General features: G+C 47.7%; 1 protein-coding gene across 2 annotated transcripts; it reads left to right on the forward strand.

The window, feature by feature from the left end:
* The first annotated feature begins 10102 nt into the window (after positions 1–10102).
* LOC123138191 (uncharacterized) lies at positions 10103–14999 on the forward strand. 2 transcript variants are annotated; one of them, XM_044558117.1, is made up of 6 exons: positions 10103–10288; positions 10913–11410; positions 11513–11656; positions 11754–11807; positions 11952–12127; positions 14541–14999. In XM_044558117.1, exons 2-6 carry the CDS (start codon positions 10984–10986, stop codon positions 14601–14603), a joined length of 864 nt encoding a protein of 287 aa, XP_044414052.1. In that variant the 5' UTR covers positions 10103–10288; positions 10913–10983; the 3' UTR covers positions 14604–14999. The 2 variants fall into 2 exon arrangements, with proteins under 2 accessions (XP_044414052.1, XP_044414051.1); XM_044558116.1 differs by having other exon boundaries at positions 10913–11656.
* Positions 15000–18483: the final 3484 nt, after the last annotated feature.

Consider the following 18483-nt stretch of genomic DNA (forward strand, 5'->3'; position numbering starts at 1 on the left):
ATATGCCCTAGAGGCAATAATAAAAGGGTTATTATTATATTTCCTTGTTCATGATAATTGTCTTTTATTCATGCTATAACTGTATTATCCGGAAATCGTAATACACGTGTGAATACACAGACCATAACATGTCCCTAGTGAGCCTCTAGTTGACTAGCTCGTTGGTCAACAAATAGTCATGGTTTCCTGACTATGGACATTAGATGTCATTGACAACGGGATCACATCATTAGGAGAATGATGTGATGGACAAGACCCAATCCTAAGCATAGCACAAGATCGTGTAGTTCGTTTTGCTAGAGCTTTTTCAATGTCAAGTATCTCTTCCTTAGACCATGAGATCGTGTAACTCCCGGATACCGTAAGAGTGCTTTGGGTGTACCAAACGTCACAACGTAATTGGGTGACTATAAAGGTGCACTACAGGTATCTCCAAAAGTGTCTGTTGGGTTGACACGGATCGAGACTGAGATTTGTCACTCCGTATGACGGAGAGGTATCTCTGGGCCCACTCGGTAATGCATCATCATAATGAGCTCAAAGTGACCAAGTGTTTGGTCATGGGATCATGCATTACGGTACGAGTAAAGTGACTTGCCGGTAACGAGACTGAACAAGGTATTGGGATACCGACGATCGAGTCTCGGGCATGTAACGTACCGATTGACAAAGGGAATTGTATATGGGGTTGTTCGAATCCTCGACATCATGGTTCATCCGATGAGATCATCGAGGAGCATGTGGGAGCCAACATGGGTATCCAGATCCCGCTGTTGGTTATTGCCCGAGACCCGTCTCGATCATGTCTACGTGTCTCCCGAACCCATAGGGTCTACACACTTAAGGTTCGGTGACGCTAGGGTTGTATGAATATGAGTATGCAGCATACTGAATGTTGTTCGGAGTCCCGAATGAGATCCCGGACGTCACGAGGAGTTCCGGAATGGTCCGGGGGTGAAGAATTATATATAGGAAGTGATATTTCGGCCATCGGGAAAGTTTCGGGGTCGCCCGGTATTGTACCGGGACCACCGAAAGGGTCCCGGGGGTCCACCGGGTGGGGCCACCCATCCCGGAGGGCCCCAAGGGCTGAAGTGGGGAGGGGAACCAGCCCATAGTGGGCTGGTGCGGCCCCCTTGGCCCACCCCCTGCGCCTAGGGTTGAAACCCTAGGGTGGGGGGGCGCCCCACTTGCCTTGGGGGGTACTCCACCCCCTTGGCCGCCGCCCCCCTTGGGAGATTGGATCTCCCAGGGCCGGCGCCCCCCCTTGGGGGCCTATATAAAGGGAGGGGGAGGGGGCAGCCGCACCCTGAAGTTCTGGCGCCTCCCTCCCCTGCTACACCTCTTTCTCCTTCGTCACGTGCTTGGCGAAGCCCTGCTGGAGTGCTACTGTTCCACCACCACCACGCCGTTGTGCTGCTGCTGGAGCCATCATCATCAACCTCTCCTTCCCCCTTGCTGGATCAAGAAGGAGGATACGTCATCCGCTCTGTACGTGTGTTGAATGCGAAGGTGCCGTCCGTTCAGCGCTAGGATCTCCGGTGATAGGATCAAGACGAGAACGACTACTTCAACCCTATTCTTTTGAACGCTTCCGCTCGCGATCTACAAAGTGTATGTAGATGCATCTCCCATGACTCGTTGCTTAGATGAACTCATAGATGGATCTTGGTGAAACCGTAGGAAAAAATTTAATTTTCTGCAACGTTCCCCAACAGTGGTATCAGAGCTAGGTCTATGCCTAGTTCTCTATTGCACGAGTAGAACACAATTTTGTTGTGGGCGTAGATCTTGTCAACTTGCTTGCCGCTACTAGTCTTATCTTGCTTCAGCGGTATTGTGGGATGAAGTGGCCCGGACCAACCTTACACGTACGCTTACATGAGACCGGTTCCACCGACTGACATGCACTAGTTGCATAAGGTGGCTGGCGGGTGTCTGTCTCTCCCACTTTAGTTGGAGCGGATTCGATGAAAAGGGTCCTTATGAAGGGTAAATAGAAGTTGACAAAAAATCACGTTGTGGTTATTCGTAGGTAAGAAAACATTCTTGCTAGAACCCAATTGCAGCCACGTAAAAGATGCAACAACAATTAGAGGACGTCTAACTTGTTTTTGCAGCAATTGTCATGTGATGTGATATGGCCAGAAGTTGTGATGAATGATGAATGATATATTGTGATGTATGAGATCATGTTCTTGTAATAGGAATCACGACTTGCATGTCGATGAGTATGACAACCGGCAGGAGCCATAGGAGTTGTCTTTATTTTTGTATGACCTGCGTGTCATTGTAGAACGCCATGTAAATTACTTTACTTTATTGCTAAACGCGTTAGCCATAGAAGTAGAAGTAGTCATTGGCGTGACAACTTCATGAAGACACAATGATGGAGATCATGATGATGGAGATCATGGTGTCATGCCGGTGACGAAGATGATCATGGAGCCCCGAAGATGGAGATCGAAGGAGCTATATGATATTGGCCATATCATGTCACTACTATATAATTGCATGTGATGTTTATTATGTTTTATGCATCTTGTTTACTTAGAATGGCGGTAGTAAATAAGATGATCCCTTATAATAATTTCAAGAAAGTGTTCCCCCTAACTGTGCACCGTTGCTAAAGTTCGTCGTTTCGAAGCACCACGTGATGATCGGGTGTGATAGATCCTTACGTTCACATACAACGGGTGTAAGACAGATTTACACATGCAGACCACTTAGGGTTAACTTGACGAGCCTAGCATGTACAGACATGGCCTCGGAGCACAGAGACCGAAAGGTCGAACACGAGTCGTATGGAAGATACGATCAACATGGAGATGTTCACCGACGATGACTAGTCCGTCTCACGTGATGATCGGACACGGCCTAGTCGACTCGGATCGTGTAACACTTAGATGACTAGAGGGATGTCTAATCTGAGTGGGAGTTCATTGTAATAATTTGATAAGATGAACTTAATTATCATGAACTTAGTCTAAAACCTTTGCAAATATGTCTTGTAGATCAAATGGCCGCCGCTCATGTCAACATGAACTTCAACGCGTTCCTAGAGAAAACCAAGCTGAAAGATGATGGCAGCAACTATACGGACTGGGTCCGGAACATGAGGATCATCCTCATAGCTGCCAGGAAACAATATGTCCTAGAAGGACCGCTAGGTGATGCACCCGTCCCAGAGAACCAAGACATTATGAATGCTTGGCAGTCTCGCGCTGATGATTACTCCCTCGTTCAGTGCGGCATGCTTTACAACTTAGAACCGGGGCTCCAAGAGCGTTTTGAGCAACACGGAGCATATGAGATGTTCGAGGAGCTGAAACTAGTTTTCCAAGCTCATGCCCGGGTCGAGAGATATGAAGTCTCCGACAAGTTCTATAGTTGTAAGATGGAGGAAAATAGTTCTGTCAGTGAGCATATACTCAAAATGTCTGGGTTGCACAACCGCCTGTCCCAGCTGGACATTAACCTCCCGGATGAGGCGGTCATTGACAGAATCCTTCAGTCGCTCCCACCAAGCTACAAGAGCTTTGTGATGAACTACAATATGCAGGGGATGGCGAAGACCATTCCTGAAGTATTTTCAATGCTGAAGTCAGCAGAGGTTGAAATCAAGAAAGAACATCAAGTGTTGATGGTCAATAAGACCACTAAGTTCAAGAAGGGCAAGGGTAAGAAGAACTTCAAGAAGGACGGCAAAGATGTTGCCGCGCCCGGTAAGCCAGTTGCCGGGAAGAAGTCAAAGAATGGACCCAAGCCTGAAACTGAGTGCTTTTATTGCAAGGGGAAGGGTCACTGGAAGCGGAACTGCCCCAAATACTTAGCGAACAAGAAGGCAGACAACACTAAAGGTATATTTGATATACATGTAATTGATGTGTACCTTACCAGTACTCATAGTAACTCCTGGATATTTGATACCGGTGCCGTGGCTCACATTTGTAACTCACAGCAGGAGCTGCGGAATAAGCGGAGACTGGCGAAGGACGAGGTGACGATGCACGTCGGGAATGGTTCCAAGGTCGATGTGATCGCCGTCGGCACGCTACCTCTACATTTACCTACGGGATTAGTTTTAAACCTCAATAATTGTTATTTAGTGCCAAGTTTGAGCATGAACATTGTATCTGGATCTCATTTAATACGCGATGGCTACTCATTTAAATCCGAGAATAATGGTTGTTCTATTTATATGAGAGATATGTTTTATGGTCATGACCCGATGGTCAATGGTTTATTCTTAATGAATCTCGAACGTAATGTTACACATATTCATAGCGTGAATACCAAAAGATGTAAAGTTGATAACGATAGTCCCACATACTTGTGGCACTGCCGCCTTGGTCACATTGGTGTCAAGCGCATGAAGAAGCTCCATGCTAATGGACTTTTAGAGTCTCTCGATTATGAATCATTTGACACATGCGAACCATGCCTCATGGGCAAAATGACCAAGACCCGTTCTCCGGAACAATGGAGCGAGCAACCAACTTGTTGGAAATCATACATACCGATGTGTGCGGTCCAATGAGCACTGAGGCTCGCAGAGGATATCGTTATGTTCTCACTCTCACTGATGACTTGAGTAGATATGGGTATGTCTACTTGATGAAACACAAGTCTGAGACCTTTGAAAAGTTCAAGGAATTTCAGAATGAAGTAGAGAGTCAACGTGACCGAAAGATAAAATTCTTACGATCGGATCGTGGAGGAGAATATTTAAGTCACGAATTTGGTACACACTTAAGAAAATGTGGAATCGTTTCACAACTCACGCCGCCTGGAACACCTCAGCGTAACGGTGTGTCCGAACGTCGTAATCGCACTCTATTGGATATGGTGCGATCTATGATGTCTCTTACCGATTTACCGCTATCATTTTGGGGATACGCTCTAGAGACAGCTACATTCACTTTAAATAGGGCACCATCTAAATCCGTTGAGACGACACCGTATGAATTATGGTTTGGGAAGAAACCTAAGCTGTCATTTCTAAAAGTTTGGGGATGCGATGCTTATGTCAAGAAACTTCAACCTGAAAAGCTCGAACCCAAGTCGGAAAAATGCGTCTTCATAGGATACCCTAAAGAAACCATTGGGTATACCTTCTACTTAAGATCCGAGGGCAAGATCTTTGTTGCCAAGAACGGATCCTTTCTGGAAAAAGAGTTTCTCTCGAAAGAAGTAAGTGGGAGGAAAGTAGAACTCGATGAAGTACTACCTCTTGAACGGGATAGTAGTGCAGCTCAGGAAAATGTTCCTGTGATGCCTACACCAACTGAAGAGGAAAATAATGATGATGATCAAGGTACTTCGGATCAAGTTGCTACTGAACTTCGTAGGTCCACAAGGACATGTTCCGCACCAGAGTGGTACGGCAACCCTGTCCTGGAAATCATGTTGTTGGACAACGGTGAACCTTCGAACTATGAAGAAGCAATGGCGGGCCCAGATTCCAACAAATGGCTTGAAGCCATGAAATCCGAGATAGAATCCATGTATGAAAACAAAGTATGGACTTTGACAGACTTGCCCGATGAACGGCAAGCGATAGAAAACAAATGGATCTTTAAGAAGAAGACGAACGCGGATGGTAATATTACCGTCTATAAAGCTCGACTTGTCGCTAAGGGTTATCGACAAGTTCAAGGGATTGACTACGACGAGACATTCTCTCCCGTAGCGAAGCTGAAGTCCGTCCGAATCATGTTAGCAATTGCCGCATACTATGATTATGAGATATGGCAGATGGACGTCAAAACAGCATTCCTTAATGGACATCTTAAGGAAGAACTGTATATGATGCAGCCGAAAGGTTTTGTCGATCCTAAGAAGGCTAACAAAGTATGCAAGCTCCAGCAATCCATTTATGGGCTGGTGCAAGCATCTCGGAGTTGGAACATTCGCTTTGATGAGATGATCAAAGCGTTTGGATTTATGCAGACTTATGGAGAAGCCTGCGTTTACAAGAAAGTGAGTGGGAGCTCTGTAGCATTTCTCATATTATATGTAGATGACATACTTTTGATGGGAAATGATATAGAACTTTTGGACAGCATTAAGGCCTACTTGAATAAGTGTTTTTCAATGAAGGACCTTGGAGAAGCTGCTTATATATTAGGCATCAAGATCTATAGAGATAGATCGAGACGCCTCATAGGTCTTTCACAAAGCACATACCTTGATAAGATTTTGAAGAAGTTCAAAATGGATCAGTCCAAGAAGGGGTTCTTGCCTGTATTGCAAGGTGTGAGATTGAGCTCGGCTCAATGCCCGACCACGGCAAAAGATAAAGAAGAGATGAGTGTCATCCCCTATGCTTCAGCCATAGGATCTATTATGTATGCCATGCTATGTACCAGACCTGATGTAAACCTTGCCGTAAGTTTGGTAGGAAGGTACCAAAGTAATCCCGGCAAGGAACACTGGACAGCGGTCAAGAATATCCTAAAGTACTTGAAAAGGACGAAGGACATGTTTCTCGTTTATGGAGGTGACGAAGAGCTCGTCGTAAAGGGTTACGTCGACGCTAGCTTCGACACAGATCTGGATGACTCTAAGTCACAAGCTGGATACGTGTATATGTTGAATGGTGGAGCAGTATGGTGCAGCTGCAAGCAGAGCGTCGTGGCGGGATCTACATGTGAAGCGGAGTACATGGCAGCCTCGGAGGCAGCGCATGAAGCAATTTGGGTGAAGGAGTTCATCACCGACCTAGGAGTCATACCCAATGCGTCGGGGCCGATCAAACTCTTCTGTGACAACACTGGGGCTATTGCCCTTGCCAAGGAACCCAGGTTTCACAAGAAGACCAGACACATCAAGCGTCGTTTCAACTCCATCCGTGAAAATGTTCAAGATGGAGACATAGATATTTGCAAAGTACATACGGATCTGAATGTCGCAGATCCGTTGACTAAACCTCTCTCGCGAGCAAAACATGATCAACACCAGAACTCTATGGGTGTTCGATTCATCACAATGTAACTAGATTATTGACTCTAGTGTAAGTGGGAGACTGTTGGAAATATGCCCTAGAGGCAATAATAAAATGGTTATTATTATATTTCCTTGTTCATGATAATTGTCTTTTATTCATGCTATAACTGTATTATCCGGAAATCGTAATACACGTGTGAATACACAGACCATAACATGTCCCTAGTGAGCCTCTAGTTGACTAGCTCGTTGGTCAACAGATAGTCATGGTTTCCTGACTATGGACATTAGATGTCATTGACAACGAGATCACATCATTAAGAGAATGATGTGATGGACAAGACCCAATCCTAAGCATAGCGCAAGATCGTGTAGTTCGTTTTGCTAGAGCTTTTTCAATGTCAAGTATCTCTTCCTTAGACCATGAGATCGTGTAACTCCCGGATACCGTAAGAGTGCTTTGGGTGTACCAAACGTCACAACGTAACTGGGTGACTATAAAGGTGCACTACATGTATCTCCGAAAGTGTCTGTTGGGTTGACACGGATCGAGACTGGGATTTGTCACTCCGTATGACGGAGAGGTATCTCTGGGCCCACTCGGTAAGGCATCATCATAATGAGCTGAAAGTGACCAAGTGTTTGGTCATGGGATCATGCATTATGGTACGAGTAAAGTGACTTGCGGTAACGAGACTGAACGAGGTATTGGGATACCGACGATCGAGTCTCGGGCATGTAACGTACCGATTGACAAAGAGAATTGTATACGGGGTTGTTCGAATCCTCGACATCGTGGTTCATCCGATGAGATCATCGAGGAGCATGTGGGAGCCAACATGGGTATCCAGATCCCGCTGTTGGTTATTGCCCGAGAGCCATCTTGGTCATGTCTACGTGTCTCCCGAACCCGTAGGGTCTACACACTTAAGGTTCGGTGACGCCTAGGGTTGTATGAATATGAGTATGCAGCATACCGAATGTTGTTCGGAGTCCCAGATGAGATCCCGGACGTCACGAGGAGTTCCGGAATGGTCCGGAGGTGAAGAATTATATATAGGAAGTGATATTTCGGCCATCGGGAAAGTTTCGGGGTCGCCCGGTATTGTACCGGGACCACCGAAAGGGTCCCGGGGGTCCACCGGGTGGGGCCACCCATCCCGGAGGGCCCCAAGGGCTGAAGTGGGGAGGGGAACCAGCCCATAGTGGGCTGTCGCGCCCCCCTTGGCCCACCCCCTGCGCCTAGGGTTGAAACCCTAGGGGGGGGCCCACTTGCCTTGGGGGGTACTCCACCCCCTTGGCCGCCGCCCCCCTTGGGAGATTGGATCTCCCAGGGCCAGCGCCCTCCCTTGGGGGCCTATATAAAGGGGGGGGGAGGGGGCAGCCGCACCCTGCAGTTCTGGCGCCTCCCTCCCCCTGCTACACCTCTTCCTCCTCCGTCACGTGCTTGGCGAAGCCCTGCCGGAGTGCTGCTGTTCCACCACCACCACGCCGTTGTGCTGCTGCTGGAGCCATCATCATCAACCTCTCCTTCCCCCTTGCTGGATCAAGAAGGAGGAGACGTCATCCGCTCCGTACGTGTGTTGAACGCGGAGGTGCCGTCCGTTCGGCGCTAGGATCTCCGGTGATAGGATCACGACGAGAACGACTACTTCAACCCCGTTCTTTTGAACGCTTCCGCTCGCGATCTACAAAGTGGTATGTAGATGCATCTTCCATGACTCGTTGCTTAGATGAACTCATAGATGGATCTTGGTGAAACCGTAGGAAATTTTTTAATTTTCTGCAACGTTCCCCAACAGAGCGCCGGCGGCGTCCCGGTGCCCCTAGCGCCCACCGATGCCGAACGGCATGCCGAGATAGCGCGCATCCGTTCGTCGCTGTCGGAGGCGCAACGGAATGAGCCGAGGTACGCCGTCGACAGCCACATGCTATGGACGATGTACTTCGATTGTCGCCACGCCGATCAGGTCGCCTCCACAAACGACACCGTGCCCTGTGGATGCCTCAACTCCGACGGGCGGCGCTAATGGTGGGGCATTTCCGGCCGCACCCTCGAGGCCGGCAACACGCCGCACCTCGAGTACCCGGCGCCCCCGCCCTTCTATCACCGTCGCGGTAGTTCCTGGATGCCACGGCGAATGGAGATGGCTACCTCCTCGTCGGCGGGCTCTGACTCGCTTCCCTTCGGGTCGCCGACGCTCCGCCCCGTCAAGCCAGAGCCGCAGTCATCAATGAGGGCGACCGCCCATCCCCTCGTTCCCTCCGCCTCGTTCGGTCGAAGACCGAGCCGGGGTTGCTCCCCGTGAAGAAGGAGCACGAGGAGATGGCCGCCGATGACGAGACCATCCTCAAGTGGGCGAAGGCGGACTACGTCCGCGAGCTGGTGGAGCGCCAGCGCCGGGCCTATGAGGAGATCAAAGCTCGACACCGCGGACGCGGTGAGGGCGTCGTTGTCGTCCTCGACAGTGACGACGAGGACGCGCTCGGGCCGTCCAACCCTTCGCGCGTCGGCGACCCTGGTCAGGGGTGCAGCAGGGACGGGGGCGGCACCACGCAGGGCGGCGACGACGATGATGACGATGACTACACCCGGTTCTACAGGCTCCTCGGCATGTAGAAGGCGGACGCCGACAACGACGTAGTAGGGCTAGGCGTACTTGTTTTTAAATCATGTTTGCTGTTTTTGTACAAATTTGAATGAAATCGCCGAGTTTGTGTCATGTTTGTGTCGAGTTGTGTCGATTTGGGGGCGGCGACTGGCAACACGTTCGCCCCGACATCGAAATTAACGCCGGCTCGGCCCAGACGGCGTTTTTTCGGCGTCCTAGGGGACAAACGGCCGGAGATGCTTTAAGATACAACTCCACTCTCTCTTGTTTACTTATAGTGCCTGATCTCGTATGTAAGAGAGATCCGACGGCGGTGGAGGTGGCCGATCCGGGTGCACGATTCGCTGCACCGACGCCTAGCGTTGCGGCATCGGAGCAGATCCACGGAACGCCGAACGACCGACGCGACGGACCCGTGGCGGGGCAGGTCCATCCTATTCCTACCAACCAACGCGCGCCGACCCGAGCGGAACCTCCCGCGCCCGGCGCGCGCGCACGGGCACGGCGCCCAAATCTCCGAACGCGAGCGCGCGCAACCCGGGACCGCCAGGCGCCAGGCCTTCCCCGCTCGCGCCGCCCCGCCCCGCTCCAACCCTTTTCGCCTCCACCCCCACCCCCACAACCAGAGAGAGAGAGAGAGAGTCCCTTCCCACCCCACCCCACTCTCCTCGCGCGCCCCCCGCTCCGGAGGGCGATCTCGGGAGGAACGGCGGGCGTCCCGCGGCGAGGTCTGCGCCCCCAAACCCTACCCCTCCTCTCCGTCTCGCCACCGCATCTGTAGGTTTTGGCCCGGTGGCTACTACGCGGGAGGCTGGGGGGTGAGGCCACCGCCCCACCATGTTTCCTGTCAGATTCGGCTTCCCCCCCTTCCGGTGTAGAGCTGGAATCCCCGTTGATCCATCCTGACGATAGACTCGCCGTTTCCATGTTTTTGTAGCGACTCTACTTTGTACTAAGACGACGGAATGGAACCCTATTTCCCCGCTAAATCGTTGTCAACTCTGCGGAATTAACGCGCATTACGTCCTATGTATTCTTTTGGGGGGCGAGAGCGGGAGGATTCCGTCTCAGAAACCCTCGATCTCATCCAATTTTGCATCCATTGGCACTTAGTCGGCTTGATTTACGCTGAATATTCAGTTAGCTCCTAGCCTCCGAGCACATGGGATTCCTTTTGCTTCCCGTTGTCCTGTATATAAGACGGCACAACCATTTTCACTATTCGCAAACATTAGCCCTTTGTTTTGGCTCTAAAATCTAAACCATGCTTATGTGCATTTACCCCCTTCTTTCTCAACACAGTATGAATACATCACTCACATTGTATTTTGTTTCTGAATTGATCAATGCAGTTGTATTATATGGTTGTCGGCCGCGATTTTGCTGTTAATCTTGTCAAGTTGGTGAGTACCTGGAAGCTGCAATGACTGAAAACACCCAGGGCAGTGTCCGGCGGGCCTTTGGAGACCTGACAAATGTCCTTGGCAAGCGGCCAGCCTCATGCGATCTGGAGAAGAATGCAGGTGGAGTCAAGATTAGTCGGGTCGAAAAGGTCGCTGACCCTAGGAAAGAGTCTGATGAAAAGGCAAAGGCCAATGCTGGGGCATCAGGAAACCTTTTTGAAGTTCTGGTTGATGGTATTGGCAAAGAGGACTTCGCAAGGACTTCAATTTTCCGTGGAGCCAAGGTTCAGCACATGGCTGCTCAGGCAGCTGGGCTACTATCCAAGGATGATGATGACGCGAGGAATCGTTGCGTATCTTTGGATTCTTCTGGCCTCAACGACAAGGCGGAGTCTTCCTTGGAATCAGAGGGTGGCTGTGAAGGGGAAGATGATGAAGACACTGATAGTGAGTTGCTGCCATATGCCAGTGAGGCTAGTAAGATTGTAATTAATGATAAGACTAATGAGGGTGAATGTCTGACTCAAGAGGAGATGGTTGTATCACCAGGAAATCAGAATTCGCAGTCTTCATTTGACGCTACAGCTCGTGATGACATGACATGTACAAATGTCCAGCATCCTCCAATGGAGGTTGGTGGCTTGGAAAAATCATGTGCTACAAAGTCTTGCACTTGCTCTTTCTGTCTTAAGGGTATGTTTACATGAATTTCTTGCTTCCACATGTATTGTATGTGTCATTATGATGCCATGTGAACATACACCTTATCTCTTTATTCCTGTCCGAACAGCTGCTTTTATGTGGACTAATCTCCATTATCAGGATGCAAGAAGCCGGCTTGGTGGTAATTCTCGGCATATTCAATTCACTCTCCCCCTCCCCCCCCCCCCCCCTCTCTCTAAGCAGTACACGTAGTGTGGTTTCTTTCTTTGTTCACAATTGATCATTTTACTAATATTAATTCCATCTCTGTCAAACCTTTCTTTAGCATTGAAGAAGAGCATAAAGTTTGCTAGATCGCTAGAGGCAAAGAGGCAAGGAAATGAATTCAATGCAGACAGATACTCAAAAAGAGCTGCAGAGATGGGATTCAAACTATCTCAACAACAGAGATCACTCTTTCTTCATACTGAAAATGCCCTTGTTCGTGAATCTGCCCAGCTCGTAAGTTGTTTTACACCTACAATATCCCAACTTAGTCAAAATTATGCCGACGGTGTATTGGTATCAATTTGTATGGTGTCACTGCGGTTAGTAGCGAATAGTTGTGATTGTCACAGTTTACTCTCTGTGTAAATGCTGTTTGCTTGCACTGGTAAATTTTGAGGGACCATTGGTTTGTTAGTTTGCGGAGGATCAGTTATGAATTTAGCCCTGCTGTGGTACTCAGTAGTCTGGCCTTCAATTTATCATTACATTTTTGGGCCAACACAAAAGGCAAATACTTCTGCCTCACAAAATATTTCATGACCAGCTCAACACCATAGTTATTCTAAAGATACTCTTGTACTCGATATTTTTCAGTGCCTATCTAGGCATGTTAAGTAGGCAGTTGGTGTCATTTTTTTGCCACATATTAGACGGTGTATGTTACCACCTATCTTTTCATCTGTATTTGCTAAAACATAATTGCTAGGATTCTTCCAAGTTGATAACCTGTTGTGGCATACTAGTTGTAGAAACAACAGAGAAGTACATGGTGCCTCACACAATGTAGTCGCAACAATGGCCTCCACCATGACGGGCTTTGCCTATTTGGGCCAATTATTGACTCGGGTTCTTTTGGCTTCTCGTTTTCCCTTTCACTTTATCTTTCTACTTGCTATTCTTTGACTCATTGACCATGATGATTTTGCTGGGTGGGACCCTGGGTAGAATTAGTTCTTCCTACTACACTACTTTGTGCTTCTTATCATGGCTTTTCTTAACTATTTTGACCCATAACCTTAGGAGTCAAAGCACCTGATGACCACATCTTTCATATGTTGTTTACTTGACATCTGTTCTGAGCTGTATGTGAAAAATCATTGAATCTTTTGAATAAGTAGTTTTTGAAAATGGAATTGTACAAGCAAACAGCCATTTGCACGAATTGTGTTCTCAGACATGGTGTTTGAATTTTTGCTTGCTCTAGTACTGGATTCTTTTTTTATGGGCTCCAGGAGGAGCTTTGCTAGTGCATTAAGTATGGGCAAATTGCTACAAGCTTAGATTGCAGTGAAAAGGCAAACTGATAGAAAACAAGAAAGGAAAATCCAATGCTGAAGCAAGGGCTGTACATAAATAAACTGAGGACCAAATCTCTTGTGCCTCCTTTAGGGGGCTTAAATTCTCTAATCATCGTTGCTATCCCTGCCGTGTCAGAGCTTTTGCGCTAAAAGGTTCTTCTGCGTCCCTCTTTCCATGTGTTTCAGACAACATATCCGTCAATCACAGGCTGTGTCTTCTGCTCCTTATTCACCTGTCCTCGAGTTATTTTGTTCCACCAGCCCTATTGATCTTGCTTGCATTGCACAATGTCATCTGAGGCCTTTCTGAAGCAAACTGTTGCCACACCTCCTTAGAAAGGGCCATTGCAGTGCAAGATGAGCAGGATATTGCAGGACCTGATCATATAAGCAAACAACATGGGCCAATGCTGCCAAGATCGTGTGCAAAGTTTGTTCACTGTTCAATTCCTGTTCTGGAGCAGCAGCCATAGAAATTTTTTGACCTTGTTTTCCGCCTTGATCTTCCAAATCTTTGCCATGTGCTTCTGAGTAAGAGGAATAGAGCCCGAGCACTGCGCTGTGTGCAGATTTGGCAGAAGAGAACATATTTGGCTCGCATATCACTTCCAATGAACTGAGTCGCTAGAGGAATTCAGTCCCCTGTAGCTTGGTCCAAAGGTTGCAGAGCTTGTTGAGCCGAGCTTCAGAGGAGATCCTGTTCAAACCTATCATCATCTATTGTTTCAAAGTACTAGATTCTGAGTAGACATTTCTGTTAGACTTCTAGTTGTGGTCGCGCTAGGTCTGTTTACATCATTAAATTATGTAGCATAGCACGATAATGTGAGTTAGTGCCCCTTGTGCCTTGCTAATATGTAGAAAAGGCCTTCAAAGTTAGTTGAATGTATTTAGAATCAACTATCGTCAGGCTGCGATGATCATTGTTCCTTTTGTCATTGAAAATCTCATGGCCCATTTGGTCTAGCTTTAGGGTTAGCATACAAAATATGAGCTAAAATATGCCGTTGCAAGCCCTGCTGAACTTTTTCCAGCCTATTTCATGGAAATTCAGTTTAAAATTGTGGTAGATTGTGTAGCATTCACTACCTTGTCTGAAAGATGCTTGAAAGAAATTTTCTTCCCTGCTGAGAATTTGATAATCCTAGTCTTGATTGTGTGGTGACTTGTTATGCTATTACAGTGTACTTCTGTGATCAACTTTGTTCTTTTTGTCTGAAGACCAGTTCACTACTACTTCAACTATATATCTGCATATTCCCTTACTGTGTATTGGAGTATTTCATTGCTTGATTGGATTGTCAGTATATGATCATGTGCTAATATTCTCAAATTCCCTTTCTGTGCAGCATTCAGCTGTCGTCAAGTTAAAGGACTTGAGAGACAACTGCAAGAAAGATCTGAAGATCTGATCATCAATTCTTCGCCGGGGAGACGAGTCCTGCATGCACGGTTGTGCTCTGGTAAACTTGTTACCCTGGGATGTAGTAGGATAAGCTGGATCTTTTTGAATCAAGATGTGTACGGTATTTGGTTGTCAACTAGCAAGTTAGGGGGTTCTCAAGTAGGAAATTCGGCCGTAGAGATTACTCCTAACTTAAAACATAGGCCAGCATCTTAGCCTCTGAAGATCGTCTGAGGAAATGCTTTTGTAAAAACCTTAGAGGGAGTTGTGAACTGTAGGTTTGTGACAGGAGTCCTTTCAGTCGCTCAGTCAGCACGTGGATGTGAGATAGCACCATTTTGTTTCCTGCTCTCCAAAGAGCCAAACGGGAAGTGCAAATAATGTCATTTGACTAGTTTTTCCATGCTTGCTGCTGATGTTTCCACCGTTTCGTGCTGCATCCCGTGAGAACTGCATATGTTTTTGTCTGCTGCTGTCGATGAATTGATTGCCCGATGTTTGTCCGCCCACATAATTTGTTAATTTTGCTATTCCTGTGATGTATTGGTCGAAGTATTAAGATATGTGCAATCCTTCATTAGTGGCTTTGAGCCTGCAAGTGCCTGTTGCTGCCATCCTGTTTCTGACGTGGAAATTTGATAAAGAAATAGTTCAGCTTTCTGGGGGATTTATTTAGGACCCTGATAAGTATTACACGTGTGGCACAAACACATTACAACTATGAATGTTTTTATGGCAAGTTTCATGATGTGAAGATAACAACTTTCTTTTTGATAGCAAGTTTCAGTTTTTTTGTTTGTTTTTTCTTTTCAGATGACAACTTTAATTGCAAAAAACGTTAGGGCCGGAGTGCTTCGTGTCACATATGTGACACTTCTTTATTTATATTGTTCCTGGCGGCCGTTCTCAAGGAGAAATTAAGCAGGAACAAAATCATGGAAAACCCACAACCTAGTTCCCCTTCTCGACTACATGTCCCCTGCGGCTGCGGGTGACTCATGTGGCGGTGTCGCATCCCCCTCTTGCCTCCACCCTCCTCCATCCCTTGTCTCTGTTGCTAGTCGGGGTCGGTAGGGCAAAGCCCCTTGTGGTCGCCGGCGACGAGGCCCTTTTCCCCTTAGCTCGTGGGTGGTAGGCATGGGTCGATCTGGCTGGGCAGAGGCGTCGTGTTCAGCGATCGGCGCGGTACCGGTTGTTCGTGGCGGCGGTGTGCTTGTGGGATCACGGTGCGACAACCTTGCGGGTGGCTGTTGCCGGCGCGACGGCTGCATGTGGCCTGGTCGCGGATTTGACACAAGCCGGTGCTCGGCGGACTCTGGTGCCTCGGTATGCATGCCTGCGAGTATATGGCGACGGGGCTGGGCGGGGGCGGACCTCATGGTGGCAACACGGACTCGGCCGTTGGCATGCTCGGGAGTGGCGCCGTGGCGGTCTGGTGCTCCGTCGTGCGACTCCTTCGAGTGGTGTGCTCGGGCTTGGTTGGTGGCCGAGGATGGGCTAGATTTAGAGCATGGTTAATAATATATAGCCGGCTGCTAGATATAAGTTGTTGCCATGTCATTTATAGTCAATCTTATAGCCAACATGTATAATAGTTAGCTATAAATATTATAGCCAACACATATAATAGTTAGCTATAAATACATACTATTATGACCCATGTTAACTCCCACAAAGTTCATAGGAGCAGTCCTGTAGCTCCTTATTAATCTAAATGGTAATTGGTTTTATGCCCCTAGTTGGGTCACACTGGTTGTTTACCCCTAGTTTCCAAAAACACGCGTTCCTGGCCAGACCACTTTACTCGTCTTAGGCTTTTGCCCTTTGGCCGTCATTTTAAAAACTTCATAACAAATTCATACTAACTCAACTCAGAAAAATAGAAATAATATATTAAAATGTTTAGAAAAACATCATCTATATGTGCATGACATTTGCATTCATGAGAAAAGTGTTGCAAAGTCCCCATCTCAAAGCTCATATAAGAGATGGGGACTTTCAACACTTTTATCATGAATGCAAATGGGATGCACATATAGGTGAGGTTTTTCTGAATATTTTGATATCTTGTTTGAAATTTTTTGAGCTAGTATGAATTTTTTAATGAAGTTTTCAAAATGATGGTCAAACGGTCAAAGGGCAAAAGCATAAGACCAACAAAGTGGTTTGGGCGTGAACGCGTATTTTCGGAAACTAGGGGTAAACCAGCCGAGTGTGACACAACTAGGGGCATAAAACCAATTATCCCTAATCTAAAACCCATTTCTCTTCTCTCTCCTCCAACTTAGCAAAAATATATTATTTAAATTTTTATAGCATGTTTACATCACCTTATTATACTTGCTTCTAGGGTTGGGTTGTGGTGGGCCTCGTGAGCTAACTAGATCTAGCTCGTCGAAGCCCTGCTATGTTGGCGACCCATCTTCCAAAGCTGCCCCAGTGACGAGGCTTGCCGGCCCCAATGATTCGTCCCTGTCCGTGGTGGGAGCTTGATCTAGAGGGGGTTCGGCGCCCATGTCCTGGTTCCTTGGCATGTGGATCGACTTCACGGTGGCCGGTCCTGGTTGTGGCTATGGTTTTCCCACCCTTGCGTTGTTCGTGTCTACGGCCTTGCTTCGATGGCCTGTTGTTTAAGCGACGTTGGAGTGTCTATCTTGGAAACCGGGGCGGCGACCCTGGGTGGTGAGGCTGCTTAGGATGGCTCTCCGGCGAGCCATGTGGTAGCAGGTGTTGGCGGCATGCTTCGGTCATGTGGACGGCGAGGCGTGTTGTGGTAGGTGGTCTTGGTGAGGCTGTCGCCGGCGCTTGTAGCCAAGCCTTCATCTGGATCTGGAGTCCATCGTACCCTGGTGTGGGCTCCCTGTCAGGGGTGGGTCTGTGACATGTTCCCTCGATGTGGTGGATAGGGGAGGTCAAGCGAAAGCTTTGCGCCTCGGTGCTGGTGGCAACAATGCCTGTGGGTGTCGCTCTCCTCTTGAGGCACCGCCCTGGCACTCTCTCTACTCTCCGACACTCAGGGTGAAAACCCTGAAAGTGCAACTATCCCTAGGTGATTTTGGTAATTCATAACAACATATAGCTCATTGAGCTAATGCTATTCCAAGACTATTATTTAGGAAAGCTCAATGAATGGCATGGCATAGATGATGAAAGTGGATCCCTCAAAATATCAAGGACAAAGGATTGGCTCAAGCTCAAAAGCTCAAGACTCTTCATTTTACATTTTAGTGATCCAAGATCACATTGAGTCTATAGGAAAAGCCAATACTATCAAGGAGGCATGAGGTGTTGCTTAATGAGCCTCTTGCTTCAAGTGCTTAGTGATATGCTCCAAATACCCTCAACTACTTTCTCACATCCTCATATGACCTAAACCTAAAGCCAAAATCGGTCACACCGATTCTTTCTATTCGGCGCCACCGAGTTCATATGTCATAGCCACTGCCACAAACCCTAGACAAATCGGTCTTACCGAGATGGGATTGTAATCTCTCTGTTTCCCTTCGTAACGTTTCGGTCTAACCGAAGTGAGCGATCGGTCCCACCGAGATTGCAATGTAAACTCTCTGTCTCCCTTTTGTAACATTTCGGTCTCACCGAAAAGAGCAAATCGGTCCCACCGAGTTTACCTGACCAACTCTCTGGTTAGCTAATTACCAAAATCGGTCTCACCGAGTTTGTGTAATCGGTATCACCGAGATTACGTTATGCCCTAACCCTAACCATATCGGTCCTACCGAGTTGCATGTCGGTCCCACCGAAAACCCTAACGATCACTAGGATTACTAAATCGGTCTGACCGAGTTTGTTGATTCGGTCCCACCGAGATTGGTAAATTGTGTGTAACGGTTAGATTTTGTGTGGAGGCTATATATACCCCTCCACCT

The sequence above is a fragment of the Triticum aestivum genome, chromosome 6B, assembly GCF_018294505.1.
Source record: "Triticum aestivum cultivar Chinese Spring chromosome 6B, IWGSC CS RefSeq v2.1, whole genome shotgun sequence".
Lineage (NCBI taxonomy): Eukaryota > Viridiplantae > Streptophyta > Magnoliopsida > Poales > Poaceae > Triticum > Triticum aestivum.

Bases quoted from the DNA above. Each gene is read 5' to 3' on its own strand.
- LOC123138191 (XM_044558116.1), top strand. From the start codon at position 10,984: ATGACTGAAAACACCCAGGGCAGTGTCCGGCGGGCCTTTGGAGACCTG. The intron at 11,657-11,753 runs GTATGTTTACAT...CTGTCCGAACAG, and splicing joins TTGCTCTTTCTGTCTTAAGG to CTGCTTTTATGTGGACTAAT. The intron at 12,128-14,540 runs GTAAGTTGTTTT...CTTTCTGTGCAG, and splicing joins TTCGTGAATCTGCCCAGCTC to CATTCAGCTGTCGTCAAGTT.